General features: G+C 40.5%; 1 protein-coding gene across 8 annotated transcripts in view; it reads right to left on the bottom strand.

The window, feature by feature from the left end:
• LOC144073149 (uncharacterized) overlaps window positions 1–15,631 on the bottom strand; it is a 29,600-nt gene extending 13,969 nt beyond the window's left edge. For 6 of the 8 annotated variants that reach the window (XM_077598747.1, XM_077598746.1, XM_077598749.1 and 3 more), the window contains exons 1-15: window positions 13,143–13,306; window positions 6,867–8,581; window positions 6,497–6,769; window positions 6,313–6,417; window positions 5,847–5,965; window positions 5,438–5,656; window positions 5,263–5,350; window positions 3,814–3,966; window positions 3,174–3,271; window positions 2,733–2,905; window positions 2,557–2,658; window positions 1,552–1,734; window positions 1,279–1,431; window positions 360–1,181; window positions 41–229 (exon numbers count right to left, since the gene is read on the bottom strand). In XM_077598747.1, the coding sequence (XP_077454873.1) occupies window positions 41–229; window positions 360–1,181; window positions 1,279–1,431; window positions 1,552–1,734; window positions 2,557–2,658; window positions 2,733–2,905; window positions 3,174–3,271; window positions 3,814–3,966; window positions 5,263–5,350; window positions 5,438–5,656; window positions 5,847–5,965; window positions 6,313–6,417; window positions 6,497–6,769; window positions 6,867–8,573 (4,384 nt within the window). In that variant the 5' untranslated portion in view covers window positions 8,574–8,581; window positions 13,143–13,306. Of the gene's footprint in view, window positions 1–40; window positions 230–359; window positions 1,182–1,278; window positions 1,432–1,551; window positions 1,735–2,556; window positions 2,659–2,732; window positions 2,906–3,173; window positions 3,272–3,813; window positions 3,967–5,262; window positions 5,351–5,437; window positions 5,657–5,846; window positions 5,966–6,312; window positions 6,418–6,496; window positions 6,770–6,866; window positions 8,582–13,142; window positions 13,307–15,134 lie in introns of those variants that run through there. The other 2 variants (XM_077598744.1, XM_077598751.1) reach the window with 2 other exon arrangements.
• Between the last annotated feature and the right edge of the window lie 2,292 nt (window positions 15,632–17,923).

The raw sequence follows: 17,923 nt of genomic DNA on the forward strand, positions 1-17,923 counted from the left end.
TTTTTGGGGGAGAAAGCAGGAGAAGTGAACATAGCGATACCTGGTTTTACATATCTGGAAATGCCATCCAGCAAAACAAACCAGTCATCTTCTCGTTTAAGAAAAGCCCGTTGTGATGCTTCGCCAGATGTTTTTTCTAGTAAGACCCCTTTTTCCTCAACTGGTGCATCTATTGATTTTGAAGTGAAAATTTCTCCCTCGTTGAACTCAACACGTTTCACTGATGTGGCTAATCAAATGAAAATGCACAAATGAATTACATTAACATAAATACAAGCTTCACCAGGGTTAATGTGAAGCAAAGACGGGTGAAATTTTGCACACACAAAAAATGCTTGGTGCACAAGTTCATACTGTACCTGCAGGTTTGACAAAAGGTGTGTACGGTAGACCTTCAAACAGTACGGACCATATATCTTTATCTTTGTCTAGTGGAGAGGCATTTTCAACCTTGGTAACTTCCTTAACTTCCTTCCTGGCTCTTTCCCGCAGCATTTCGGTCTCCAATGGTACTTTGTCAAATTCTAAATTCTTTTCCACTATAATATTTAGAAGGGCTTGTTCCATTGCCTCAAGCCTCTCTGGCGTCTGATCCACAAAAGCAACTTTCTTCTTACTCTTTATCATACTTTGATAAGCTTCCAGAGAAGAGGCATTGACAGGTGAACGACTATTTTTTTCTTCTACCTCATCTTTCCATTCATCTTCTATCTGACGTAGCTTCTCTCTCAGGCTGTAATCCAACAAATACTCAATTTTTCCTTTCTCAGAATCATCTTCCTCAGGCAAAAGGTCCTTTAAAAACACATCTTTTATTTGCTCCGCTAATTCATCACTGTCATCTCCTTCATCCATCTTCTTCACTATCATCAGAGAGTTTTTTAACACAGTCCGTGTAATTGCTTTACTTTCTTTTAGGATTTCTTCTTCCTTTAGTTTGGCAACTTCTTCTTCACCTAGTTCCTCTTCTATCACTTCCTGGATCCTATCTGAGATCTCCTCTACATCTTGTAACCTTCCTTCTAAATCTCTAACTTTCTTCAGTCTCCTTTCCAAGTCTTCTATCTCTTCTAGCTTATCAAATATCATCGCCATCTCCTGTAGCCTCTCTATGACCTCCTCCTCTGTCGATTCTTCCTCACTGAAACACAAAACCTCCTCATCCTCCACCTGTGGCTGGTCTGCATTGAGGAGAAGCAGTGAAGATCACTAAACATGATGTGTTGAAGAAGTTTTATGTTTCGTTAAAAATATACAGTGTCTGTTTGCTACTCATACCATCCAACAGTGACTCAGGTTGAGCTTTATCGGCATGCTTATGCAATGACGGGCTGGAAATTCGATCAAAGTCGAAGAACCAATCACGGTGCTTTTCATGTGTTGGTCGCAATAGCCTGTCAATAGGGCTCGTGTTTGCCAAGCTAAGCTTAGCTGACAATGAAAGAGGAAAGAGAAATGACACCATAGAAGATCAAATAAACAAAAAGGTACTGTGTTCATAATTATACATCGGATAGGTCTTGAAAATGGAGCTAGCATGTATTCTCATACCTGGCTGCATTGCAAAATCAAAAGAGGGAGAAAATGGAAAAGGGGGATTTCGTTCAATCAAGGTAGCCCATTGATCTTCTTTACTTGTCAGTAGCTGGGCCTCAGATGAAAGCTCCCACCACGGCAGAATCCCTGCCTGAGTATTCCTGGACTGAATAAATGTCCGTTCAGACTCACCCGTGGCTGTAAAGAGATGATGGCGTGATACCGATATGTGAGGATGCTTCCTGGTGTTTTGAACCACATGAAAGGCATTTAAGCAAGATATCCGTGAGTCCATTCAGCAGAGGTTAGTGAGAAATCTGCAGGATATGAATCTCTAGCATGGCCATTTAGCACATGTGATATCCACAAAAGGCAGAGGTGTTTCTATAAGTCATGGAAGCAGAGATGTTTGCTTAAACAGGAGCAAAGTTAAGATGCTGAGCGTAAAGCCACTGTAGTTATTCATTCATTCACTCACACATTCATTCATTCACTCATTCACTCATTCATTCAGTCATTCACTCATTCACTCATTCTTTCATCTTCCATACCGCGCATCCTCGAAAGGGTTGCCAGAGCCTAACCCAGCTGACTTCGGGCGAAAGGCAGACTACACCCTAGACTGGTCGCCAGTCTGCCGTAGGGCACACAGAGAGAGAGATGACCATCTGCACTCAAAATCATACCGCCACATGCGGGAATCGAGCCCGCGCCTGCCCACCCTGAAGTCAGACGAGTGAACGAGGCGGCACACACTGTAGTTATTGGACAACAAAAAGGAAAGCTTCAGCTTTAGTGCAAGCTGAAAAAAGAAGTCAAGCTTGAAAGAGTCAGCCTAATATATTTTTTTTGCATGAGCAAATTTACTCTGGGATCATGCCAGGGAAAATAAAGTTATTCACTGCACTGGTATTGACACCGTGCTTGGTCGGGTCAGGGTGTTAAACATGGCAAAGCAAACTCTATAGCCATTAGTGAGCGCAGTGAATGTTTTGAGGAGCCCCACATATTTCCAGGTACCTAGATATCCGAGTACAGGGTGGGGGTTTTCTGAAGCAAGTATGGACGACCAGTCATCAACCTCAGATCTGGTTGATACAGTGAAGTTCCGGAGAATGCGGTCTACAGAAGTTGGACCAGACGAAGCGCATCTTTCTTTAACTGTACTTTATGGTAAAAATGGCTCCAGAACATACCTCCATCTAAATTGCGGGACAGGCGTTTGCTCGCAGAGCGTGTGAAGCGAGGGGCAGGGCGGTCGATCATAGAGCTTGCTTGCCGAGTCTGGGCCTGGGTGCGGCCGCTGTACCTGAACTTGGAGCCCAGAGCGAGGAAACGACGTGACGAGGGAGGCTCGATAGCTGAAACCCTGAGAGACAGACACACTTCTTAAATTTCGATCCGCTGGTCTCAGGAAAAGAATTCCAAAATTGGCAATGTTGTGTAACTGTAACAACTTTGACCTTTAGAAAAGTTCATTCAGAGGTCAGGGAGCACTACAACTGGTCAATTAGACGAGAAGCCAATTTCACAGATTAGGCTGCAGGTTAGCCAATTAGGCAAAGGACAGGCATGTGTTTGTTAGGAAGGACATGACATTCAAAATGGAAGAAAAAAAATAATCAATCTGCACGTACCTGAAGAAGGTGTGATTTTCGACGCAAACTTTCCACAATTTCTTCGATGCTCTGTAGTTTGGTAGTTTGAATCCAATTGTGCTTTCATACTGATCTTGCTGTGTGCCAAGAAAACAATTAAAGCAGGGTCAAAGAGGGTCAGATTCAGTTGATCACATTAGTCTACCACGCAGCATGAAGCATGACATTTTCCCCCTGAGCAAGGTCGAATTAGTATATTCTAAATCCCATTCAGTCAACAAGACTACTATATTTGACATATGTAATTTAAAATAATGCGACTATAAATACTGTAGGAGGTCGTATTAATAAAAAAATGTTTAAGAACAAAGAAAGAAAGGTAAACATTATATAATTAGAACGATAACCAACCTATCCTTTCGGATATATGGAGAAGACACAGTCAGGATAAACAATTGCAAATTTGTCTGATTCAATAGAGGAGGAAATTAAAAATGTGTGCTGTGGCCAGGCAACTGCATTTATTAAACAACGATGAATAATTGAATTGTTGAGAGCAAGAGTAAAGCAGGGAGGATGCACCAATAAGAGTTTACAATTGTTTTTGTCTTCCCAAAGCCTATGAAATGGTAACCACAAGTATGCAGGTGTGCACTGAATTGGTATTTTAATATACTACCTCAGCTGGCCGGATCTTGATGAAAAAGCTGCTGCGTTTGTAGGAGATCTTGAGAACTTTAGGCCAGGGAAAACGGTTGATTCTCAGCTTGTCTTTATAAACCATCAGACCACCAGAGCAAACTCCAAGTGTAATGTCAACACCATCAAGATCCTGCAACATCACAAACACGTGTCACAAAATTCTGCGTTGTCAAAACAAGTCCACCGGGAGGCACAATTTCAAAGAGCATGAGGTAATGTAGTTGAATAGCACTTTGAATATATTTAGTATTTATTTTAAATTTAAGTGGATGCATGTGAAGACCTTTAAACTCGCAGGGTTTGAAACGCGAACGGGGTAAGAGAAGATGTGTGCAAACAAACAAACAATGTTTATACTCGTGTGTTTATTTGAAGAATTCCTTTTGAATGTTCACCAATGTACAAAAGGACGGAAAGTACGTGCACATGCACGGAGCTGTAGTGAAACTTTTTTGCACCGTGTTATGGGTTTTAGTGTAGGCGTGTGTCAACACTTCAAGGCTATTCCATTAAAAATATTGGGCAGTGGGTTGGGGAATTGGAAGAGGAGGTTTTACAGCATGCTTTCCTACTGGTACAATTATCACATTTAGATATTTTCGAAAATGTCCCTTGTGCTATTTTGTACAGACATGCATGCTATAAATAAAGTTGTCATTTCTTGTCATTTTGCCACCTTAGGTGGAATTTAAAATAAGGAAAATGAATGACACACAAATCTTTCAGTTTAGTTGCAATATTGGAAAAATACAAGCATAACATTTTGACGGATAGTAATGTTGCAGCCATAGGCAGAAACAGCTTTTTATGGCTCCAACTCACTCTGCATGTGTCTGGGACAAATTTTACACTAATAATCCAACGTATTGGACAGAAAGCTAAAAACACCACCACTGTCAAATATTAAGGAAACACAAATGCCTGAACTGTAACAATACTATTAAATATGCAGATGCCACCTTAGTCTAAAAAATCTTCCAACAGAAAGCCCCTCCTCCACTGCAAGATTTTATACAAATAAATTCCAACGCTGGCTCTAGAGGTGACTGTGTAGTTCCCTTCAAAAAGAGTGCTTACAGCCAAAGCACCTCCTCTATCCGGGCCGCACATACCTGGAACTCAATACCAATTAACATACGTGAACTACCGTCTATGAACCTCTTTGCCAATCATCATAAAGCCTGGCTGTTAGACGAACAAAATTGCGATCACGACGCTGTCTAAAATTGTACTACGTGTATGTATACGCGTCTAGTGTGTGTTGTTGTTTATCTTGTACCTACACAGGGGACTAAAGATGGAAATTAGCCGACGGCTACAATCTTACATTCATTAACATGAATATAAATATGTTCATTAATATGTGCTGTCCCTTATCAAATAAATCAATCAAGAAAATGGTATTTTTTTAGCCAGCTGTTGTTACCTTTGCTTGGTGAAGGTCCACACCATACATTGCAAGTTTCTTGGCATTTTCCAGGAAGAGCATGTCTGCCTGGGCTGGACTCATTGACCTTCCATACAAAGAAGCGATGGGTTCTGAATGAAGTCTTGTAAACCAGTTCCGATTCTACAAGTTATTTTATCTTCTAGTGTCTTACCTGTATGTTCGGTGTAACTCCATCACCTTTTCCTCCAGCTCTTTGCTCTGTCCAGGAGCAAGACTAAGATCTTTAACGTAGTCAGCTCCATGTAGCTCCAAGTCATATTCACCAAGCTCTGACTGTGCAGTGTAAGAGCCCAGCAGGGAAAGGGTAACAAAGGAACATGGAAGAACTCCATTCATGATATCCTTCCTCAGCTGAAGACACAGATAGTACCTATGAAAGAGACGAGTGTAAAATGTATTAAACATTAACAGGGTCGTTTACATTTTCTTCTGGAAAAAACTTGTTTGCTTACCACTTAAAAGGTTAAAGAGGATCATTAGTGACAGTTTTCTGTAGTCTAAATATTAACCTAGCATAGAATGTGGTCAAAGTCAACCATGAACATTTACGTGAAATTCACCTCGTAAGATCTTCAGTAAGTTGTGCCGGGTCAGGAGGATAGAACTTTATGTTGAAAGTAAACTCGTAGACTGCACCTGACACCTGTTTACGGATCTCCTTGGCAGGTTCAACCCATGTCTGGAAAATACACATTGTCAATTACTCACAAAAAACAAATGTACTGTATTTTCCGCACTATAAGGTTGAAACTAAAAGACTTCAATTTCCTCAAAAGCACCGGCAGTGCGCCTTGTATATGGATCAATATTGAAACATTGCATATCTAGTAGACATCATACATGGGGGCTAGTATTAAAAAAATGCATGAACATAAAATAACAAGGTCTGATTTATTCAAACCCCAAAACTGATTTCCAAATAAAGAAAAACAAGAAACAAGAACATCAAACAAGAAAATCAATGAGTGGGAATGGCAAAGATAATAAACAAAAACATGGAAACGATTGTTGTATATTGAAACTTACCTTGTTGCTTGGTGTTTCCCAATGAGCTAGACCAAAATAATCTTTCTCCAGCAGGTTGAGATTGTCACACACCTTAGTGATTAGCTCCTGTCCTTTAGCATGTTTCTAGATGGAAAAAAAAGATTCAATCAGAAAAATGAACCAAAACAAGAGTGGGCATTCAGTATGTGGTGAGATCGCTTACATCAAGCTCACACTCCAATTGAGTGTCATCCAGTAAAGTGACTTTGCACTGAATGGTTTTCTGTCGTTTGGAGCCTTTAGCCTCGTCACCCTTCTTCTCAGTCTTCTTTTCTTCAGAAGACTTTTCTTCCTTGGGCTTTTCTTCCTTCTCATTTGCTTCCTTCTCCTCTGCCTCTACGTCTTCATCTTTATTGTCTGCACCCTCGTCATCAATCGCTACTTCTTCGGGCTCCTCCTTGATTGCAGCTTCTTCCTTGGGTTCCTCTGGAGCTGGCTGGAAGAGTTAGAAAGGAAGAATAGATATTAGGTAGTTAAATAGCATGAATTGTCATAATAATTCTGTACGATAACCATTCAGTTGTTGCACTAACCTGCATCTCTGCACTACTGAGAGAGTGTTGATCTGGAGCTTGCTCAGTTTCAGGCTCAGTTTTAAGTTCTGGTTCTGGATCAGCAATTGGTGCTGCAACCCGTGTCTCACTGGACCCCTTCCCCTTTTCTTTCTTTCCTTTTTTTACTTTTTCTTTTTTCTTGCCTTTGTCTTCTTGCTGTTTACCATCTGCCTTCTTCTTGGCCCTTTCTTCCTCCTTTCTAGCCTCTTTGGATTTGTCCTCTTCTTTCTTTTTAGCCTCTTTCAATGTTTCCTCCTCTTTCTTTTTTGTCTCCTTCAATTTTTCTTCCTCTTTCTTTTTTGTCTCCTTCAATGTTTCTTCCTCTTTCTTTTTTGCCTCCTTCAATTTTTCTTCCTCTTTCTTTTTGGCCTCCTTCAATTTTTCTTCCTCTTTCTTTTTGTCCTCCTTCAATTTTTCCTCCTCTTTCTTTTTAGCCTCCTTCAAATTTTCCTCCTCTTTCTTTTTGGCTTCCTTCAAATTTTCCTCCTCCTTCTTTTTGGCCTCCTTCAATTTCTCCTCCTCTTTTTTTTGGGCCTCCTTCAATTTCTCCTCCTCTTTCTTTTGGGCCTCCTTCAATTTCTCCTCTTCTTTCTTTTTGGCCTCCTTCAATTTTTCCTCCTCTTTCTTTTTGGCCTCCTTCAATTTTTCCTCCTCTTTCTTTTTCAATTTCTCCTCCTTGGACTTCTCCTCTTCCTCTTTCTTTTTCAATTTCTCCTCCTTGGACTTCTCCTCTTCCTCTTTCCTTTTTGCCTTCTCCTCCTCCCTTTTCTTTGCTTTTTCAGCCTCTTTTGCCTTTTCTTCCTCTTTCTTCTTCTCCTTTTCCTCCTCCTTTTTCTTGGCCTTTTCTTCTTCCTCTGCCTTTTTCTTTGCTTTTTCTTCTTCCTTTTTCTTGACTCTTTCCTCTTTTTCCTTTTTCTTCACTCCCTTTTTATCAGCCTTTTCTTCCTCCTTAGTTTCAGGATCTGTTTCAGTAGCTTTTTCTTCAGTAGTTATCTTCTTTTTCTCTTCTTTTGTCTCCGGATGTTTTTCTTCTTTTTCTGGAGCTTCTTCTGCCTGAGCCTCCTCCTTTTGCTCTGTCTTTTCGTCCTCTTTCTTCTTCCCTTGCTCCTCTTCCTTGTTCTCCTCTGGGGCTTTCACTTTCTCCGTCTCACTTTCCTCAGTTCTCTTCTTGGTTTCTTTCTTTTTCTTCTTACTGCCCTTCTTCTCTAGTTTCTCCGGCTCTGTCTTTTTTTCCTCCTTTGGCTCTTTCTCTTCACTCTTCTCAACCTCTTTTGAGTCTGTGTCCTCTACGAGAGCATCCTTCTCTTCGGTTTTCGTCTTTTCTTCCTTTACTTCTACTACAGCAGCTTCTCCTTCTTTTTCCTCCCTTGCTTTCTCGGCTTCAAAGCCCTCGCCTTCTGAGCACTGCGAACGGCGTTTAAGGAAAGAAGAAAAGAGGCGAGTCAGGCCTTTTCCAGCCGAGGTTCGCGTGCGAGGCTTAAGCTGCTCCTCTTCAGGGGAGGAGGCCGCATCGGCAGCGCCGGGCTCGGGCGCCTGTCCTTCTGCCTTGGTACTGGACTGCTCCCCTACTGGCTCAGATGCGGTTGCCTCCGGACTCTGCTTGTTCTCAGGTTCAGGTTCAGCAGTGCTCGCCTTCTGCTTGCCTTCAGTGTCCGCCTCGCTTACGGCACTTGCCTCTGTTGTCATGGTAATCCCTGATGTGGAGAACAGGAAACAAATCAAATCAAAACAAGTCAGAAACATACAGAGATCACAGTGACATTCAGAGAGTGACAGTGTACAACATTACACTTGAAACATAAACAAGATTAGGATCATTGGGCGATAATCATGTGTGTCGTAAACACGAGTAATTCTGTTTGGCAAACACATAAGCTAGGTCTTAAATTTAAACCCATTTTTCAGTTTTCACTCTTCAAATAAAGTGCTACCTATCCTTAGGAATGCTTCTACACAAAAATATTTAGGCTACGAAAAGATTTGATGGGAAATCTTTCATTTCAAGATATGAAGAACATTCCCAGTTATGAAACTAAACACCCCCCGAAAGGCAAATACACTTCCTGTATCTGGTATTTTATTTGAAATTATCATGGTAGAGCTAGCCCTTTAGGGTACTTTACACTCATTTTGTCACTTTATTAATACATTTTGATCAATAACCAAGCTATTCCTGTAAATTGGTTTTGGAAATTAAGCAATTCCTATTTTTGTATTTTATTTCCCATTTCAGAGGTACAGTCAAACACTGTTTACATTCAGATTACACACTCATGTAGACGTGCTGCAATCCACGCACATGCACAGAACCTTACAATGGGGTTCCTTGTTGGATAGTGGATCCAACTTGACAACATTGTCTGCTACAGACTCATTAAATTTTGCGGATACAAAAGAAGCATTCCACATTGTGTAGGTGACTATTAGCATCATTTGTATCAACCTGACCAAAATCGCACACAAATCAATGTAGTTCTAAAATCAAACATACAATAACATTTTCATGTTGGAGAAATGCACAATAGGAGCATACCAATTTCAAATGCCACCGAATTATGCTTTGCAGGAACGTACTGGCATATTGAATATTTAATTTCAATACAGAATACCAATTATTTGGAATTTTCTCATCAAAGCCTGACTGGCTGATTCCTAAATGGTGAGAAGAAACTATTTAGCTCCTAACATGTCTAAGTTTAAAACTAATAGACAGGCTGTAATGTTTAAAATGCAAGCTGTCCCCAAATCTCAATGTATTTGTACAGACAGTTGGACCAAAGCTGTCTTGCAGTTTAGGAAACATTTTGTTGGGGTTGTAGCAAGGACAGATCTCACATATTTAGAAAGGCCTTACTTCCAATTAAAGCCTTTGACTAGCTGAAATAAACTGCCAGCATTATGCAATCATGAGGTAGCTCCCTTACGGTGGCAATATAACTCATTTGAACTAAATCACAACTAAATGGTGACTCATTTTGCAGTGTTAATGTCCCAAATATGAGATCAAGGTCCTGCCTTCCATTTATGAACTCAGGGGGGAGGGGATATGCGAGGCTGGCAGACAGAGGGGCCGGACAATCTTCCAGATGTACAGGGCTGCCCTTATATACCATGAATGCACCTCCCGTTGGAACTGCATTGAGAAAAGGGGGGGTACCCAAACAGACATATATACACACACACACACACACACACACATACACACACACTGGAACATGCACACACACATACACAATAAAATCCTCTTTAGCCCTCCCATTGTTTGTGTCCAGTGACCAATAACTACACTGCACTCTACAACTAATCCTAACCACCCTTCCCCCCAAGAGACCCCCCATAGGCATTTCCCCTAGGTCACCAAATACACACTCACATGCAGCTATGCATCAGTGCTCACAGCATCCACTGGGTCTTTTAATGCTCTGTCATCTCAATTCTGATTGTCAGGAAGCAGACATGCTTCTAATGGACCAGCTGAGCTCATGCCTGCTGTCTCCTCCATTTTGTATTGCCGATCTAACATCTCAGCTATCGGCCAGCTGAGCAACGGCAACCTCCATCATTTGACTGATGGACATAACAAAAGCAGCCTCGCTACATCTACAGCCTCTCTTTTACGCACTCTAGGTCCAATAAAATAACTGCCCCTGCCACATAATGGGACAAACGCTGCCCTCGATAGTACATAATTAGTCTCTCTAATGAGATAAATTATAGATGAAGTAGGTCACCTTCTAGCAAGAGTGAATAGAATTTATTCTCCAGCAGAAATATTGTCATGGAAATTTGATGCAGTTGAATCAAACATCCTGCAGACCTTTAAATTGAGTGTTGTTTTTTTTTTTCCTAAACCACGTTTCTGAGAGTAGATTGGACTCAGATCATATCTCAGTGATGCTTCACAGCTGCGATAAAGTGACAGAGCAGAGCTGAATGAGGAAATGGTATGGTATAAAAATAGATGTTTGTGCTCAGGATGCTTGGACTCATTAGTTAGCCTTTACTGACAAGCTCATGTCTATTTATAATCACAGTATTTTGCAGCACATGGCACGCATATGCACATTTATACATTTGCATCCATACTTGGCTAAATAGTCCATACAAATACAAATCAAGCAATTATTTTTGTCCTTTCCCTATATACATGAATACATGGAAGGGAATGGTGACATATGTTCTGAGCATACACTATCTTGTCAATTTGAAGTAAAGAAAGAATGTTACCTTGCCACTAGGAGGAGGCTTAAGGAATTAGCTGGAGTTTAGAGTTAATCGGGCCCAGGTTACCAAGTGAGATTATCTCTACTTTACTGCCTCCACTGGCCATCTTATTGAATTCATGCATTTAGATGCACTACAAGTGGATATGCAACTTGAGTCTCTGTAGGTGTGCATGGAGACAAGCTGATGAAGATACAGAGAAAATCGGTTGTGCTGATTCACGGGTGCAAAATTGAGCGCTGCTCTTCTGGCAAAAAGCAAGTAAATCGGGAAAATTCAGCTAAAAGCCAGGATATTTGCCCTCAGATGACACCGACACATCTAAAATCTAACCTTAATCAGTAAAAACATGCAGTAAGTAATACGTACGCACATGTCAACATACGTGCCAACACGTGCCTTGTTGCACTGGATTGGCTCTTCACTTAATGTCAATAACCCTGTCCAACAGTTTAGGATGATATGAGATGGTTGGATTGTGGCAGCCATTAGCCATTCAATTCATCAACTCTAAAGTAAAAAAATAAGCTGTTCAACACTGAAATCCACCAAGTCCTTACAAACAAAAAAGTGGACAACTAAATGGTGAAAGGATACAGCATTTCAAGGATAGTCTAAGATGCATTTTGTAAATGAAGTACACCGTTACAAAGGTTTATTTCAGTGTTAACCTATCCACTCCTGGTTCTCAATGAATCAATACACAAACAGATGGAGAGCACTCCATAGTGTAACATGAACCAACATGGGAAATAGTCAAATTGATTTAGTATGGTTTTCCTGTAAGTGATTCAAAAACCATTTCCAGCATCAGCTCAGTCAAACCTCAGTTGCAAGATTGAGAGCTGTTTGGATAAAAAAAATAACAAGAAATATATACCATCATGCACGCCGTGGTGCAAAACATGACATAGATGTTCGTACATAATCCATTTCAAATACAACGGAAACTGAGCAAAACCCTCAATTATTAAACAGAAAATGACTGTGTAAACTGAATTTGTTTAGTCAACACAACCCAGGAGTATTCGAACTGCCCAAACGCATCATAACTCCCAAAAGAGGATTAACAGAAGCAGCACTCCTATGGGACCTCAATAACCTCACTCTCACACAATCGAGCCTCAAACATCCTTCAGCATCACTTGCACACTCTCAACTGCTGATTCAGCACTACACTGGAGACTCCCCCAAGCAATGGAGTTCCATCATTTTCATTTCTGAAATTCATTGTTTACACTTGCTGATGGGTGAACCACATGAACTGGGACTGCCTCGTCCTCATCCTCCACACGTGAGCTTCATGAAAGATTATCGGACTATATTTATCCAGCAGTATAGTCAATGGAGAGGAGACTGTTAGGCAAATATTATTACACGCTGTGCCAAGAGAGGGTGGGGGTTATAACACCCCCCCTCCTCTTGGGTTAAAACCAAGTCAAGCAGAAAATTTGAATTCAATGGCTGAGGCATCTTCAAGAAAGCGTTAGGAACAACTGCACGTCAAACATGTGTCTTGGGGAATAATTTTAATTGTTTATGTTAAGACTGAATCAATCTAAATCAAATCATTTGGCAATTTTAATTTTATTTGATATTTTGGGGGGAAAGGTTTTATGCAGAAAATATGATATTATTTTAAATGCATTCTTTGAACGGTGAATTATCCCAGCTATTATGATTATGAAAGATGCGTCTATTTCAAGTAGGGCGAAAAAAGCGCTCCAAGCCATGTTCATCAGACAACTACATTTGATTTGTGGTCATGTTCCATCTAAGAGTTCATTCACTCTGGTAAAAAACAAAAGAATACAATGAATTCTTCTACTTTTGACCAAAGAAGCCTTAGCCGAAATATGGTAAACATGGGATTTTATATGGAACTTCTGCCGTACATATGAGCGGGATAGGTCGCTCCACAGTGCCGCGGCTATTTAAACCATCCGAGTACGAAAATGGCGCCGAATGTGCGACGAAACCGAATAAACAACAGGCCTTTTGCATCAGCGAAATCAAAACATCTGGACTCACCAAGGGTGGGCTGTGCATCAATGATAAAGCCGAAAGAAGAAGCGAAATAGGGCAAAATCCCGTATTCGGCACGTTCAGGGAAGGAGCAATGTTGCGGAGCTGCACATGCTTTGTTGTGCTGGAGGTGTCCGACGCTCGTAAATGGGCGGAGCCTCGCCGAAGCTTGGACCGGACTCGGCACCCAGCAGGCATGCAAGGTGCACACTACTAACTTCAATTGAATTCAATTCAATTCAAGGCTATTATTATCATTATTCAAGCATAATAACATTTAATGCTTCACCACCAAGTGCACAAATAACAACAACAAACAAACTAATAAATAATACCAATGTCTCATCTCATCTCATTTTCTGAACGGCTTTATCCTCACTGAGGTCGCGGGGGGTGCTGGAGCCTATCCCAGCTGAATTCGGGCCAGAGGCGGGGGACACCCTGAATTGGTGGCCAGCCGATCGCAGGGCACAAAGAGACAAACAACCATTCACACTCACACTCATACCTAGGGGCAATTTAGAGTGTCCAATCAGCCTACCATGCATGTCTTTGGAATGTGGGAGGTAACCAGAGTACCCGGAGAAAACCCACGCAGGCCTAGGGAAAACATGCAAACTCCACACAGAAAGGTCCGAACCTGGATTTGAACCCAGGTCCCCCCCACTGTAAGGCCGACGCGCTAACAAATGAATAATAAATTAATAACCAAATAAATATTGAATAAATAAATAAGTATTCAACATAATAAGTAGTCGACAACATAACTAAGTAGGGAAGTCCACAAATAACAACAACAAACAAACAAATAATCAATAAATGATAACAGTGAATAACAAATAAATAATCAATAAACACAATAAATAAAGAAGTAGTCAACAGCCTAACTAAGTAGGGAAATGCACAAATAACAACAACACAGTGTTTGTCTTTCATATACAGAAAGGTACAGGGCATCATAAATGAGTCAACTTTTATCATGTATGCCATTTATATCACTCCTAATATTTTTAAATACGGTTATCCATCGCATTCAACAAAATGTAACAAGCTTCGGCTAGAAAAGGCCACTCGAGGGCACCAAGTGAGAAAGTAAAAATAACATTTTTAGCCTGAAATAAATTAAAATATATATTTTTTTGCTTTAACATATTAAATGTTTCATAATCCATCAATGTATTTTAACATGACCACTCATTAGTGTTGTGAGTGTGATGGACTCAATCCCTGAATTCTTTGAACAAGAGGCAGGGTGCACGGAATTAATTAGTGGACAGTTAATCACAGGAAATACACAAAAAAAGATAAACCAAGAATGTTGGAACAAATTATGCATTAACATATGATGCACGTTTTAGAACGTTAAAACAAAATTACAGTAACTGCAGAAAACGCACTAATGTGGAAAACAAACTCCCCAAAGGACGGTCAATGCCCCAATTCCAACTCCCTGAGCAACTAAAAGTCAAAATGTGTCATTATAAAAAACAGTAAAACAGTGTAATCTGCGTGTTTACATACACATAATTGTATCCTTTTCATTTTATTTCTTTTGCTCACTGTCGACAAATCACACAGTTCTATTTCCTTAGTGGGCAATGTGGAATATTTGATTTAGATTTAAATGACAAAAACGTCTTTAACAACACTAAAAAATGCAACACCCAACCAACTATTTGGACACACTCACTTATCCCAAGAGCTAGAAGGCATTTACACATAGGACGAAGGTTGAGAGCAGACCACAACCAGCACCACCATTAATTCAAATTTCAAAACAAACACATTCATAAATGTGTACACATATTCAAGCCGCCTTATGGAGCCCACCCATCTGCCTGACCCCATTAATGCCATACGGCTGATAGGCAGCGGGTGGGTGTGAAGGGGGGTAATGAAGGGATTCATTATTCCTCTCAGACACCATCACCTTTGTCTCAAACAGACAAGTTCATGTGGTATGCCCAGCGGCGTGAACTATTCAAACAAACAACTTACCAATAAAAAGGTGATCCTGTTAGTCCAAAGATCTGAAATTCACCAGTCCTTAAAAGAAAGCCCCCAGAAAAATACCTCTACTCCAGCATATGGAAAAGTCAGTCTTTTCTTGTAGACTTTAGTCACAGAGCAAAATGATACCACATCCAAACGTTGAAGCTGGTGTTAAACATTAACTAACGCAGTCCCGGAAAACACCCGACTATCCTGCCATGAGAGAGAGGTAAAATATTTGATGTATTTGTTCTGTTCATCTCACTTGGTCATGTTCAGGTTGGAGAGGAAAAAAAAAACAATGGGCGTAAGAAACAATTCAGTTGCTTAGGAGACTGTCGTGCACTGATGCAAGGAGCAGGTGTTGTGCTGGACCCAGGAGAGCAAGTGGAGACACAACTAGGAGGGGAGGAGCGGCACTCACAGACCCACAATCCCCTGAGACAATTCCAGACTGGAACCATAGACTCACAGAGACAAGCTTGCACTCCCACACACACACTCATGCCAGACACACCCTAAAAAAGTGGCATATGCCCTTCGTTTTGTTTCTTCATTTGCTCGTACTCGTATGATGATGCAGTGGGTCCATCAGCTTCAGTAGATTGCAAAGTGGTGGGGGTGGGGAAAGGACTATGTTTGTTTGGAACATCTTTATCCCTCCCTGGCTCCGTCATTCAATGATTACGTAATAAAGTCCTATAGTGCATCCGCCCAAATCATCCCCCTTTCAGCACTGCATCTGGATGCATGTTACACATCATAGAGCGCATCTCTCCAGCATCTTATGTAAAGCTACACGGCGCTTGGAAAAGGTTTGTGAAATATGAATCTTGAGTGCGTGCACAGAAGCTGGGCCACCAAGGGTTTTTGTTTGTGCTCCTGCCCTGAGCTCTGCGGAGCACTAATGGGATGGCAACGGCACATCAATATTCATGAGGCACTGTTATATCATGAAGAATTCATAACGCAAGAATGTTGCCGCCCTAGTCAACGAACAGACATCTTTGGTCATGGTTTGTTGTGATCATGAACTTGTATCAAGCCAGTTTTATAAGAATGCATGTACTTTTTGTCCATATTCAGCCATAAAATGTACTCATTTGGACTAAAAGTGCTCCTTAATGTGTCAAAAACACTACAGGGTGAATATTGCTCCATAAAGCCTTTATAACTGAAAAGTCTCACAAAAAATAAAAGTAGGAAAATAGAATGAAATCTCATGAAACATTGCACTGCAAATACACATGGCCTTTTTCTTCATCCATGTTTACTTCTACTGGCTTATACCTGTATGAGTGCTGCCACCTAGTGGACACTTATCTTCATTAGTCTTCAGTTCTTTTTGCTTGATATTTGCACACAAAATTGCCCAGCATTACAGTTTGTCTTCAAATTCGTATCATAAAAAAAATATGGGAATAGTTGACTACTGTTTAGCATATCTGTCTCACCGTTATGAGGTACGGAGTTCAAATTAGTGTTATTCCCATAGATGTCTATTTTCTCTGGGTGGTGAAGCTTCCTCAATCATTCCCAAAAATAAATAGTTAGTTTAATGGAAAACAGTAAATCCCCATAAGTGTGAATTTGATTGAGGAAGGTTGTATGAGTATATAATGTACATACTGACTGGCGACCAATCCAGGGTGAGCCCTAAATCCTTATTATACAGAATTTACCATTAAATCCTTTTTATAAATCTCTATAGTGAGGCAATCGGCAACCATTTCAACCAAACTGGCCGCAAAAAGGTTGTCTTTTAAATACATTTTAAAAAGGACAAAATAAAAGATAAGGCTTGCCACAAGAGTGTTGGAATCTCCCGCCATTTCCTGGCAAATACTGAAATGTAACGCATTTTGAGTGTGTGTGTTCTTAGAAGATAAAGATGTGTTTGCGTCCACATGTCTCGGGGTGATTTGGTGACCCCACCCCTGCATCTAAAAAGTGAAGAAATGGCATATTGCCGCTTTTGCACTTGTGTCATTAGTTGCACCTCATCAAAAGAAAATACTTGATATTTCCACATGAACAGCAACCATAAATTGGCCATTGAGTTTTTCTATAACCATATCTCCATATACAACATTATAAGGTAACAGATACTCACATCACGTTGATATCCACATCCAGGAGGGCATGTGCAACATGAAAAAGCAAGAAATGATACTGTTACAAACAATTAAGTGGCAATGATATTAATGATCAAGTGCAAAATAAATAGTGTACCATTTTTAAACATTGAATCATCTAATGCACCAATGTTATTGGCCTTGTTTATGAAATAAAAAAAAGTATTCTGAACGTGAGGTTGATTTAGTTAGGATGCAAGAGGTTGTACGTGAATTTGATATAGTTGACGCTCGTAATAGTGTTTAATTCATGTTATTTTATGTGAGGTGATGCTCAGCTCTTACATAGTGCCTCGGCAGTAGTCGACAAACTACAGCTGGAACTAACAAACAGGATGGAAAACTTTAGTTTATGTATTTAAGGGTGCGAAGACTGAAGATTACTTACCTGAGCGACGACTTGTTTGGAAGATGTGTAGACGCCATGTTTAGTGAGGACCTGGAAGACATTAGTTCCGGTGTTTCCCTTCACATGGGGCAGTCAAGCACGTTTCCCCGGAGGCGATGACGCAGCTGCAATGATGAAGCAAAACCGGGTGGAGTCACAGTGTCATTAATAATAACTCCAACTTTTTCACACCGTCGTCAATTTAAGCGTTTTGTGATACACTCAGGACAAAAATCCCATAATTTCACAAAATATATACATATATGTATTTT

Source organism: Stigmatopora argus, chromosome 4 (genome assembly GCF_051989625.1).
Source record: "Stigmatopora argus isolate UIUO_Sarg chromosome 4, RoL_Sarg_1.0, whole genome shotgun sequence".
In the NCBI taxonomy this organism is placed as follows: domain Eukaryota; kingdom Metazoa; phylum Chordata; class Actinopteri; order Syngnathiformes; family Syngnathidae; genus Stigmatopora; species Stigmatopora argus.